At 35.8% G+C, this 13,014-nt stretch overlaps 1 protein-coding gene across 1 annotated transcript in view; it reads right to left on the bottom strand.

Annotated features, from left to right (window-relative positions):
- Window positions 1-10,884, bottom strand: part of si:dkeyp-9d4.3 (caskin-1) — a 30,958-nt gene extending 20,074 nt beyond the window's left edge. Inside the window, exon 1 of the mRNA XM_053615583.1 lies at window positions 10,762-10,884. Within this exon, the coding sequence (XP_053471558.1) occupies window positions 10,762-10,855 (94 nt within the window). The 5' untranslated portion in view covers window positions 10,856-10,884. The remainder of the gene's footprint in view (window positions 1-10,761) is intronic.
- Window positions 10,885-13,014: the final 2,130 nt, after the last annotated feature.

The following is a 13,014-nucleotide window of genomic DNA, read 5'->3' as shown; positions in this document are numbered from 1 at the left end:
CCTTAAACCGTTACGCTTTCGACGCGTCCACGAACGACGACGTCGTGAACGTCAGGAGACTTGTACGGTTGCTAGGCGACTAGGGTCATTTCGCAAGCGTTCGTATTAGTAATATTCGCTATCCGATAACGTTTCGTCTCAGGCATTACTCCTGAAGTAGTCATTACTTCATTAATTAATTTGTAGCATTCTGAAAATGCTTTTCTGAGATATTGTGAATATCGTGATTTTTTTTATTTCATTTTATTTTATTTTTTAAATGTAAAAAAAAATTTGAATTAGATACCGACTGGAAGGAGTGAATTTGTTCAAATGTTGCACTTAAGCTTTAAAAATTTGTCAAATCTTAATATTCTTTCTAAAAAGAAAAAAATTGCACGCGTCTCCTTTTCAGCGTTCATTTTTAACAAATATTTTTTAATATAAAAAATATTAAACTGTCTCGACATTATATAAATCATTAAATAAACCGCATTTTTAAAAAAATCTTTATATCACTCAGAAATGTGTAAAAATAATACGAATAATTAAACCTAAAAGTAGTATTACTTTTTGTTTTGTTTTGAAAAATATCCCTGTTTTTGGTCAAATTTCCCTCCACAGTAAATCAGGTAGGGTTTTCTTTCTTTCTTTCTTTCTTTCTCTCTCTCTTTCTATTCCTCTCTGTCTCTCTCTCATCTCTCTCTTTCTATCTCTTTCTTTCTCTCTCTCTCTTTCTATCCCTCTCTCTCATCTCTTTCTCTCTCTCATCTCTCCCTCATCTCTCCCTTTCTCTTTCTGTCTCTCTTTCTCATCTCTCTCTCTCTCTCTCTCTCTCTCTCATGTGAGTGCATTGATGCTTCACGGCTTGTCGAGTTGATGCGTTCTGGCGTATACTTTTCGCTTGCTCTGGAATGTCCAGTTCACTCTGTACACTGACAACACACACACACACACACACACACACACACACACACACACACACAGTCTGTACAGAGGCCCTGAGAGAATGCACTCGGACAAACGGGTACATGCTGATGAGGGGAAATTCGCATTAAGAACAGTAAAAGCCTGTCCTAAGTAAAAATCCCTTCTCCTTTTATTCATTTATTTATTTATTTATTTTTCTGTCAGAGCTCCACAAATGGACTAAATAGGCGTGTCATGTGTGTGTGTGGGGGGGGACAGACAGTACGATACATTTCGCTTCTGGGCCTTTTTATTCAAAATGATATTTTAGTCAAGTCCGCACGCGTAATCAAAACAGTCGGGATTGTGTGTGCGAGTCCAGACGTGTCCAGTGTCACGACTCCAGCTCCTGATTCAAGCTCGCCCGCTACATAATAATAATAATAATAATAATAATAATAATAATAATGTAGAACATTCCGTCTGCAAGCTCTATCACCCCAAGATGAAATACTAAAATATGAACTATACTACACACGTTCACGTCTGTAGTACAATCACTCGTCTCAGGTAGAAACTGTGTCGCGTGTATATACGAGGTTTTACGGTAAACTCCAGGCATTTCTTTTATTAAGTTTTCCATTTCCTTTCTTTCAGATTCTACGGAAACCATGCTGCGTACTGCAATCGATAAGAAACCAGTGTTTACTGGATCGTTTTCCTCGTACTTTAGTAACTATTTCTGTTTAAAAACTCGCGAGTTCCCTAATAACAACCTCTCGTTCGACTTTCAATCGCTACACTTACGCGATGCTCTTCCCCTTTAATCTGTCGTCCGTCTCTAGATACCGCTGTTTATCTATGCGTCCACATCTAAACGGTCTCCTAACGGGAAACGGAGTAACGGTGTTCATTATCGACGATAAGATGTTCTAATTATAGCTCCGATTCAATTCCAACCCAGAAACTTAGCCTGCTTTCGCTCGTTTGACTTTTCACATGGGCTTCAGAGGGAAATGACTGGAAGGAGAAAGAGGGGAAATCGGTGCGATGATCAAATTAAAAGCAGTAAGTGAAATGTCCTCGGGCTCATAAGCATCCAGAGCGGAATATCAATCAGTCGAGTAATATGAGACGTTAGATTCGGGCAGTTCCACGGGGATGGATGTTAGCCTCTCGCGGTACCGAGGAAGACCCAAACAATGTCACGATGTCTTGCAAATGAACCTGTGGCAATACAAATTCAAAACGGCATTGAGAATCCGCTATAAGGCGTCTCCTACATGATGCCACGAAAGACTATAATCATTATTTCTGCATTATTCGGTCCCTCTGGGAATTTAGCGATTTTTGCGATCGCAGGATATTCCGAGGAGCTTGCGATTTTTTCTAAATTACAGCAGGAACTAAATCGTTTCACATTGAAGTTCCACATCATTTAAATGCAACTATAAACGGATAAAAAAGTATGACGTTTCATTCTTCAGCGCATAACATGCGCAGTTTCCTATAACCGGACGTCCCGAAATGTTTTATTCCTCTTATACCGCAGCAACTTCCCAACGATATACATGGCAATTTGACAACGACATGTTGGACTTTTTACGGTCCATTTACGGTTTCACTTAACGTTGCGGAACAAGTTCCTGTTCTCGCTCACGTTACAGCAGCTATAAACAGTCCTTCCCCCACCAGCATCTCTGTTTTGCTCTAACCCTAACCTTAACCCTAACTAATAAAGTACTGTAAGACTGAAATAAACATTGAGAACTAATTCAGTACTGTAAGATTGAAATAAACACTGAGAACTTATTCAGTACTGTAAGATTGAAATAAACACTGTGAGAACTAATTCAGTACTGTAAGATTGAAATAAACACTGAGAACTTATTCAGTACTGTAAGATTGAAATAAACACTGTGAGAACTAATTCAGTACTGTAAGATTGAAATAAACACTGTAGGAACTAATTCAGTACTGTAAGACTGAACTAAACACTGTGAGAACTAATTCAGTACTGTAAGACTGAAATAAACACTGTAGGAACTAATTCAGTACTGTAAGATTGAAATAAACACTGTAGGAACTAATTCAGTACTGTAAGATTGAAATAAACACTGTGAGAACTAATTCAGTACTGTAAGATTGAAATAAACACTGTAGGAACTAATTCAGTACTGTAAGATTGAAATAAACACTGTGAGAACTAATTCAGTACTGTAAGATTGAAATAAACACTGTAGGAACTAATTCAGTACTGTAAGACTGAACTAAACACTGTGAGAACTAATTCAGTACTGTAAGACTGAAATAAACACTGTGAGAACTAATTCAGTACTGTAAGACTGAAATAAACACTGTGAGAACTAATTCAGTACTGTAAGATTGAACTAAACACTGAGAACTAATTCAGTACTGTAAGACTGAAATAAACACTGTGAGAACTAATTCAGTACTGTAAGATTGAATTAAACACTGAGAACTAATTCAGTACTGTAAGATTGAAATAAACACTGAGAACTAATTCAGTACTGTAAGATTGAAATAAATACTGAGAACTAATTCAGTACTGTAAGACTGAAATAAACACTGTGAGAACTAATTCAGTACTGTAAGACTGAAATAAACACTGTGAGAACTAATTCGGTACTGTAAGACTGAAATAAACACTGAGAACTAATTCAGTACTGTAAGACTGAAATAAACACTGTGAGAACTAATTCAGTACTGTAAGATTGAAATAAACACTGAGAACTAATTCAGTACTGTAAGATTGAAATAAATACTGAGAACTAATTCAGTACTGTAAGACTGAAATAAACACTGTGAGAACTAATTCAGTACTGTAAGATTGAAATAAACACTGAGAACTAATTCAGTACTGTAAGATTGAAATAAACACTGAGAACTAATTCAGTACTGTAAGACTGAAATAAACACTGTGAGAACTAATTCGGTACTGTAAGACTGAAATAAACACTGTGAGAACTAATTCAGTACTGTAAGATTGAAATAAACACTGAGAACTAATTCAGTACTGTAAGATTGAAATAAACACTGAGAACTAATTCAGTACTGTAAGACTGAAATAAACACTGTGAGAACTAATTCGGTACTGTAAGATTGAAATAAACACTGTGAGAACTAATTCAGTACTGTAAGATTGAAATGAACACTGAGAACTAATTCAGTACTGTAAGATTGAAATAAACACTGTGAGAACTAATTCAGTACTGTAAGATTGAAATAAACACTGAGAACTAATTCAGTACTGTAAGATTGAAATAAACACTGAGAACTAATTCAGTACTGTAAGATTGAAATAAACACTGTAGGAACTAATTCAGTACTGTAAGATTGAAATAAACACTGAGAACTAATTCAGTACTGTAAGATTGAAATAAACACTGAGAACTAATTCAGTACTGTAAGATTGAAATAAACACTGTAGGAACTAATTCATACTGTAAGATTGAAATAAACACTGTGAGAACTAATTCAGTACTGTAAGATTGAAATAAACACTGAGAACTAATTCAGTACTGTAAGATTGAAATAAACACTGTAGGAACTAATTCATACTGTAAGATTGAAATAAACACTGTAGGAACTAATTCATACTGTAAGATTGAAATAAACACTGAGAACTAATTCAGTACTGTAAGATTGAAATAAACACTGTGAGAACTAATTCAGTACTGTAAGATTGAAATAAACACTGTAGGAACTAATTCATACTGTAAGATTGAAATAAACACTGAGAACAAATTCAGTACTGTAAGATTGAAATAAACACTGTGAGAACTAATTCAGTACTGTAAGATTGAAATAAACACTGAGAACTAATTCAGTACTGTAAGATTGAAATAAACACTGAGAACTAATTCAGTACTGTAAGACTGAAATAAACACTGTGAGAACTAATTCGGTACTGTAAGACTGAAATAAACACTGTGAGAACTAATTCAGTACTGTAAGATTGAAATAAACACTGAGAACTAATTCAGTACTGTAAGATTGAAATAAACACTGAGAACTAATTCAGTACTGTAAGACTGAAATAAACACTGAGAACTAATTCGGTACTGTAAGACTGAAATAAACACAGAACTAATTCAGTACTGTAAGATTGAAATAAACACTGAGAACTAATTCAGTACTGTAAGACTGAAATAAACACTGAGAACTAATTCGGTACTGTAAGATATAAACAGTCCTTCCCTCACCAGCTTCTCTGTTTTGCTTTCAACAACAACAACAACGCTTATCATGTTACCAAGAAACCACAAAAAGTGTAAACCCCTCTGTCCCGGCGACGTCAGAAAACTTGTAGTTGCTGCTTTACCTCGCTGACACTGGAGACTCCTTCCATAAATGTTAAATAAACATGTCCTTACAGGAACTTACGCAGATTTCTTCCCCTAATCTCAACAATGACTTCTGCTAGTTATTTTCAACGAATTACAACGTCACCTTCGAACACGGGTTCTCTCTTGTTTACTAATCATGTCTGGCCTTTCGAGATGCTCAAGGTGACACTGATTTTTTATTTTTTTTTCATGTGTAAGGGATGAGCTTTTTAAGCAGGGCTGACACACACACACACACACACACACACACACACACCGAATGCCCTGCTTCCATTTCTAGCAGCTCCTCCTTCCATGGCAGGAAGCAATTTCTGCTACCACCTGGGATGTTACCCGGCACTGGAGGTGGTAATTGTATTTCAATTATAGACATGTGTGTGTGTGTGTGTGTGTGTGTGTGTGTGTGTGTGTGTGTGTGTGATTGCTTTTGGGCTCATTTGTGTAATCAAATGTAAAGAAAATAAATATGTAAAGAAAATTTTAAAAATGAGAATCAATTTTGTAGTGCTGTCAAATGAAGCCTCTCTCTCTCTCTCCATCCCCTCATACAGTTCAAACACTTCATTACGATGGACATCTGGTGCCTTCTTACCCATAATCCCCTTCCTGCCACCCCATCCCTCTCTAGCTTATCATCTGAACCAACACACAGTATTATCCCAATAATATCGATTGTGAGAGATGGTTGCATGGACGGCGTTAAGTCACCTATAGCAATGTTGAATAAACTCTCACAGTGTTGAATTAATTCTATTTCTCAATCACACGAGCACAGAAAGACGGATATCCCAGAATAAACCCGTAATCCGCCACTGGAAATGCCTATAAAAACCTAGCAACCAGAACTGAAACCCACAGTGCTTAACTTGTGAGTGTTAATTCATTACTGCTGCTGTTATTTTGGCACTGCAAGAATTAATGCAACACGTGGGGAGTTCTTTCAACCGTGAAGGTGTTTAATTCAATATCATTTGAGGGAAATCTGCGCTGTACGTGTTCATTCTATGGTGTAGCAGTAAAAGTGCACAAGTGCAAAAGTGACTTCAACACTACGAGAACTAATTCAGTACTGTAAGATTGAAATAAACACTGTGAGAACTAATTCAGTACTGTAAGATTGAAATAAAAACTGTAGGAACTAATTCAGTACTGTAAGATTGAAATAAACACTGTGAGAACTAATTCAGTACTGTAAGATTGAAATAAACACTGAGAACTAATTCAGTACTGTAAGATTGAAATAAATACTGAGAACTAATTCAGTACTGTAAGATTGAGATAAACACTGAGAACTAATTCAGTACTGTAAGATTGAAATAAACATTAAGAACTAATTCAGTACTGTAAGATTGAAATAAACACTAAGAACTAATTCAGTACTGTAAGATTGAAATAAAAACTGTAGGAACTAATTCAGTACTGTAAGATTGAAATAAAAACTGTAGGAACTAATTCAGTACTGTAAGATTGAAATAAACACTGAGAACTAATTCAGTACTGTAAGATTGAAATAAACACTGTGAGAACTAATTCAGTACTGTAAGATTGAAATAAACATTAAGAACTAATTAAGTACTGTAATATTGAACTAAATACTGAGAACTAATTCAGTACTGTAAGATTGAAATAAACACTGTGAGAACTAATTCAGTACTGTAAGATTGAAATAAACACTGAGAACTAATTCAGTACTGTAAGATTGAAATAAACACTGAGAACTAATTCAGTACTGTAAGATTGAAATAAAAACTGTAGGAACTAATTCAGTACTGTAAGATTGAAATAAACACTGTGAGAACTAATTCAGTACTGTAAGATTGAAATAAACACTGAGAACTAATTCAGTACTGTAAGATTGAAATAAATACTGAGAACTAATTCAGTACTGTAAGATTGAGATAAACACTGAGAACTAATTCAGTACTGTAAGATTGAAATAAACATTAAGAACTAATTCAGTACTGTAAGATTGAAATAAACACTGAGAACTAATTCAGTACTGTAAGATTGAAATAAAAACTGTAGGAACTAATTCAGTACTGTAAGATTGAAATAAACACTGTGAGAACTAATTCAGTACTGTAAGATTGAAATAAACACTGAGAACTAATTCAGTACTGTAAGATTGAAATAAATACTGAGAACTAATTCAGTACTGTAAGATTGAGATAAACACTGAGAACTAATTCAGTACTGTAAGATTGAAATAAACATTAAGAACTAATTCAGTACTGTAACATTGAAATAAACACTAAGAACTAATTCAGTACTGTAAGATTGAAATAAAAACTGTAGGAACTAATTCAGTACTGTAAGATTGAAATAAACACTGTAGGAACTAATTCAGTACTGTAAGATTGAAATAAACACTGAGAACTAATTCAGTACTGTAAGATTGAAATAAACACTGTGAGAACTAATTCAGTACTGTAAGATTGAAATAAACATTAAGAACTAATTAAGTACTGTAATATTGAACTAAATACTGAGAACTAATTCAGTACTGTAAGATTGAAATAAACACTGTGAGAACTAATTCAGTACTGTAAGATTGAAATAAACACTGAGAACTAATTCAGTACTGTAAGATTGAAATAAACACTGAGAACTAATTCAGTACTGTAAGATTGAAATAAATACTGAGAACTAATTCAGTACTGTAAGATTGAGATAAACACTGAGAACTAATTCATACTGTAAGATTGAAATAAACATTAAGAACTAATTCAGTACTGTAAGATTGAAATAAATACTGAGAACTAATTCAGTACTGTAAGATTGAAATAAAAACTGTAGGAACTAATTCAGTACTGTAAGATTGAAATAAACACTGTGAGAACTAATTCAGTACTGTAAGATTGAAATAAACATTAAGAACTAATTAAGTACTGTAATATTGAACTAAATACTGAGAACTAATTCAGTACTGTAAGATTGAAATAAACACTGTGAGAACTAATTCAGTACTGTAAGATTGAAATAAACACTGAGAACTAATTCAGTACTGTAAGATTGAAATAAACACTGAGAACTAATTCAGTACTGTAAGATTGAAATAAACACTGTGAGAACTAATTCAGTACTGTAAGATTGAAATAAACACTGAGAACTAATTCAGTACTGTAAGATTGAAATAAACACTGTGAGAACTAATTCAGTACTGTAAGATTGAAATAAACACTGAGAACTAATTCAGTACTGTAAGATTGAAATAAACACTGTGAGAACTAATTCAGTACTGTAAGATTGAAATAAACACTGAGAACTAATTCAGTACTGTAAGATTGAAATAAACACTGTGAGAACTAATTCAGTACTGTAAGATTGAAATAAACACTGAGAACTAATTCAGTACTGTAAGATTGAAATAAACACTGTGAGAACTAATTCAGTACTGTAAGATTGAAATAAACACTGAGAACTAATTCAGTACTGTAAGATTGAAATAAACACTGTGAGAACTAATTCAGTACTGTAAGATTGAAATAAACACTGAGAACTAATTCAGTACTGTAAGATTGAAATAAACATTAAGAACTCATTCAATACTGTAAGACTGAAATAAACACAGTAGGAACTAATTCAGTACTGTAAGATTGAAATAAAAACTGTAGGAACTAATTCAGTACTGTAAGATTGAAATAAAAACTGTAGGAACTAATTCAGTACTGTAAGATTGAAATAAACACTGAGAACTAATTCAGTACTGTAAGATTGAAATAAACACTGAGAACTAATTCAGTACTGTAAGATTGAAATAAACACTAAGAATGAATTCAGTACTGTAAGACTGAAATAAACACTGTAGGAACTAATTCAGTACTGTAAGATTGAAATAAACACAGAACTAATTCAGTACTGTAAGATTGAATTAAACACTGAGAACTAATTCAGTACTGTAAGATTGAAATAAACATTAAGAACTCATTCAATACTGTAAGACTGAAATAAACACAGTAGGAACTAATTCCGTACTATAAGATTGAAATGAACACTGTGAGAAATAATTCAGTACTGTAAGATTGAAAAAATACTAAGAACTAATTCAGTACTGTAAGATTGAAATAAACACTAAGAACTAATTCAGTACTGTAAGATTGAAATAAACACTGAGAACTAATTCAGTACTGTAAGATTGAAATAAACACTACGAACTAATTCAGTACTGTAAGATTGAAATAAACACTGAGAACTAATTCAGTACTGTAAGATTGAAATAAACACTAAGAACTAATTCAGTACTGTAAGATTGAAATAAACACTAAGAACTAATTCAGTACTGTAAGATTGAAATAAACACTAAGAACTAATAAATTACTGTAAGACTGAAATAAACACAGTAGGAACTAATTCCGTACTATAAGATTGAATTAAACACTGAGAACTAATTCAGTACTGTAAGATTGACATGAACACTGTAGGAACTGTAGGAATTCTGTAGGTGTGAATTCAATGTTGTGACAGAAATTCCAACACTGAGATACAACTGAATACTGCAGAAGCTAACCGAGCACTATTCCAAGCTAAGTGAACACTGTAACACCTTATTTAGCACATTAAGAAATTATTCAACAGTGTATGTCTAAATTCAACACTGTAAGTAAAAAAATCAGCACGGCAAGAGTGAATTCAACACTTACTATTTTGATGTTTTGATTTAATGTTAATGCAATGCTGCAAGTGAAAACTCCAAGTCTAAATTCAGTACCGTAGGAGCTAATTCAGTACCGTAGGAGCTAATTCAGTACTGTAGGAGCTAATTCAGGACTGTAGGAGCTAATTCAACAGTATAATTCTGAATCCAACACTGTACGACTGAATTAAACACCGCTCAAGGGAATTCATCATTTTATGAGCTGATTCAACAGTTGAAGAAATTCAACACTATAAGCAGTAATTCAGCACTGTCGGAGATAATTCAGTACTGTACAGTAAGCATTAATTCAACACTATACACATGAATTCAGTACTGCAAAATCTAATTAAACAATTAGAAATTCAACAATAAGGAACTAGTTCAACACTGTGAGCAATAATTCAGTACTGTAAGAGCTAATTTAACACTGTAAGCAATAATTCAGTACTGTGAAATCTAGTTCAACACTTAGTGCTAATTCAACAGTGTACATCTAAATTCAACGCTGTTAAAGGTAATTCAACACTGTAAGAAATTCAGCACTGTGAGCAGGAATTCAGTACTGTAAGCATGAATACAACACTTTCAGCTACACTAAGAAATCCACCACTATTTCTGAATCCAACGCTGGAGGTGTGAATTCTGAACTCTGTTCAAAAGTAATTCAGCACTTTATTAACTATTTGATGTTCTGATTGACCGTCGATGCGACACCCTATGAGCAAAATTCGACGCTTGTAACGGACAGGTAACGCCACGCTGCACGTGATCATTTAAACGCTGCTGTAAACGCACATGCGTGCCCCATGGCCTGCACGGATGGGCGTGTGTGTGTGTGTGTGTGTGTGTGTGTGTGTGAACACTCACTAGATTTGCCGTGTTTGGGTCTCTGCAGTAGCCGCTGCACCATAAGCAGGTCCTCAGTCTTCACCGCCTGCAAGAGTTCCTGATCTTTCCCCATATTTTAATTCACACACACACACACACACACACACACACACACAGGAGCGCGCGCTGCGTCCTCTACATCCAGAGCATCCTCGCGCGAGGGCTCGGCCACCGCCACGGTGCCGCCAAAGCCGCTCCACCCGCGTCCTCCATCACCGGGGAAACTCGGTGTCCGCGCTGTGTGAGAACCGCTCCGGGGTTCTGTCAATAATAATAATAATAATAATAATAATAATAATAATAAAGGATGTGCTACATGTGGTCGCGCGATTAGAATAAACAACAAATAATAAATCCCGTATGAAGGAATGTGACGGAGGTCGCGGTCGTCTCCAGGTTAAAGGGATGGACTATTACTGCAAATGGATAAATAAATAAATAAATAAATAAATAAAATGTCGTAGCGCGGTGCCTACTCTGGTTTCTGACCCCTGTCTAAGGCGACGGTGTTGTTACGTAAACATCCGGGCAGATGTGATGTGATGTGATGCGATGAGATGTGCGCGCGGACGGACGCTGGAGAGGGGTTGTAAATCCGCGCGCGTGCGTGCGTGCATGTGCGTGCGTGCGCGCGCGCGCGCGTGTGCGTATTGCTTAAATTTATGGTGCTGCAGCAGGGGTGGGGGGTGTGACCAAATAGCCCCGTTTTTCCCCATGCATGATCTTGACAGATTAATATTAGAGACGTGCGCGTGCGTGCAATCGTGTGTGTGTGTGTGTGTGTGTGCGCGTGCGCGCGCTCCCGCTGTCTAGTATGTTTAATCACTAATTGAAACGAATGCATTTTCTTTGCCGAATGCTAATGGAAGCAGTAATCAAGCACATCTCAGCACACCTCATTCCAGACTCTCATTTCATCCGTCACTTTAAGGATGTAACGGTGCCACGCGGAACTGGAGCGGATGTCTAATTTGAGCTCGGCTCTAACCTACATCACTCCTGGACCTTTCCCTGTATTTGCATTAGCGCGACACCTGCTGGTGGTTTAACGAATCGCAGCTCATTGAACGTGAGGTGAGGTTGAGCCATGGCCACATACAGTTCACCAGTGGTCAAGATTTCTTCCTTGAGATCTACCTTCCTGCACGTTTCATCTCCAACCAAAATGAGCTGGTCAAGAACTTCTCAAGGCAACGATTAGCACCGTTTGAGCTCAAATCTTCATGAAGGTAAAATCTCCAGGAACAGGGATGGTGACAAATCTACTCCACTACTACCATCAGATGTTCAACAAATATGAACCGCCCTCCTTCACGATTCCATGCCTTGTACATTCCAACAATTCAAATGAGTTCTTTAGTGACTGCATTTATCGCTATACTGCAGAGTTATTATTGCACCCTAGTGGTCAAAAATAGGAACTTTACAAAAAACAGACATCACATTTATGATTTAAAAAATACTCCACGGGCATCAAGATCTTGTTTTAAAGCAGAATTCAATCAGAAATTTCTTCAAACAAAGGCAAAGTGTAAGTTCAGACAGTGTGTTTATGACATATTTCCACTGTAAAGATTGGGAGATGGAAACAGGAATAATGGAGTAAAAAACATGCGTATATCGGAAATGTGTGCGCACCACAGTGACCTTGTTTCCCTGTGAAGTCTTGTTTTTCAAATCACTGAATGTTTTTTTGTTGTTGTTGTTTATTTTTTTTGGGTTTTTTTTTTTGAGATTTTATATTGAAACCTGGCAACCCTGGTTAATGATATTAGCTCTTCTGTATGTGTGCCTGGCTGGCGAAAGGAAACACACCTGCTGCATCAAACACAGCTGAAAAACATGGCACGCTGGATGATTCCTGGTTCACTCTTTAAAAAGAAATAAATAAATAAATAAATAATATTCACTCTATAGTTGTGTCCGGTTCGATGTGGGAGCCTCCGGGCTCCATTTTGTTTGTTATGAACGCTCGACCTTTTTATCAAATCTGTATGATTTTCATAACACAATGAGCTGCACTTTCAACAGCGCTGAAACTGAGCCGGCGAGGAAGTCGAATTCGTCTGAGGTCACGCGCAGCAGATTCCTGAATCCGGTTTACGATTGGAAAATGTATTTTCGAATCAAATTTTAGTGTCACATATGTTCCAATGTAACTCGAACGTGTCCTGTTGCCTAGAACGAATAGATGATGTGTGTTTGTGTGTGTCTTGTGTAAGATTAATGCTA

Source organism: Ictalurus furcatus, chromosome 26, assembly GCF_023375685.1.
Source record: "Ictalurus furcatus strain D&B chromosome 26, Billie_1.0, whole genome shotgun sequence".
In the NCBI taxonomy this organism is placed as follows: domain Eukaryota; kingdom Metazoa; phylum Chordata; class Actinopteri; order Siluriformes; family Ictaluridae; genus Ictalurus; species Ictalurus furcatus.
This window is presented reverse-complemented; position numbering and strand designations above follow the sequence as displayed.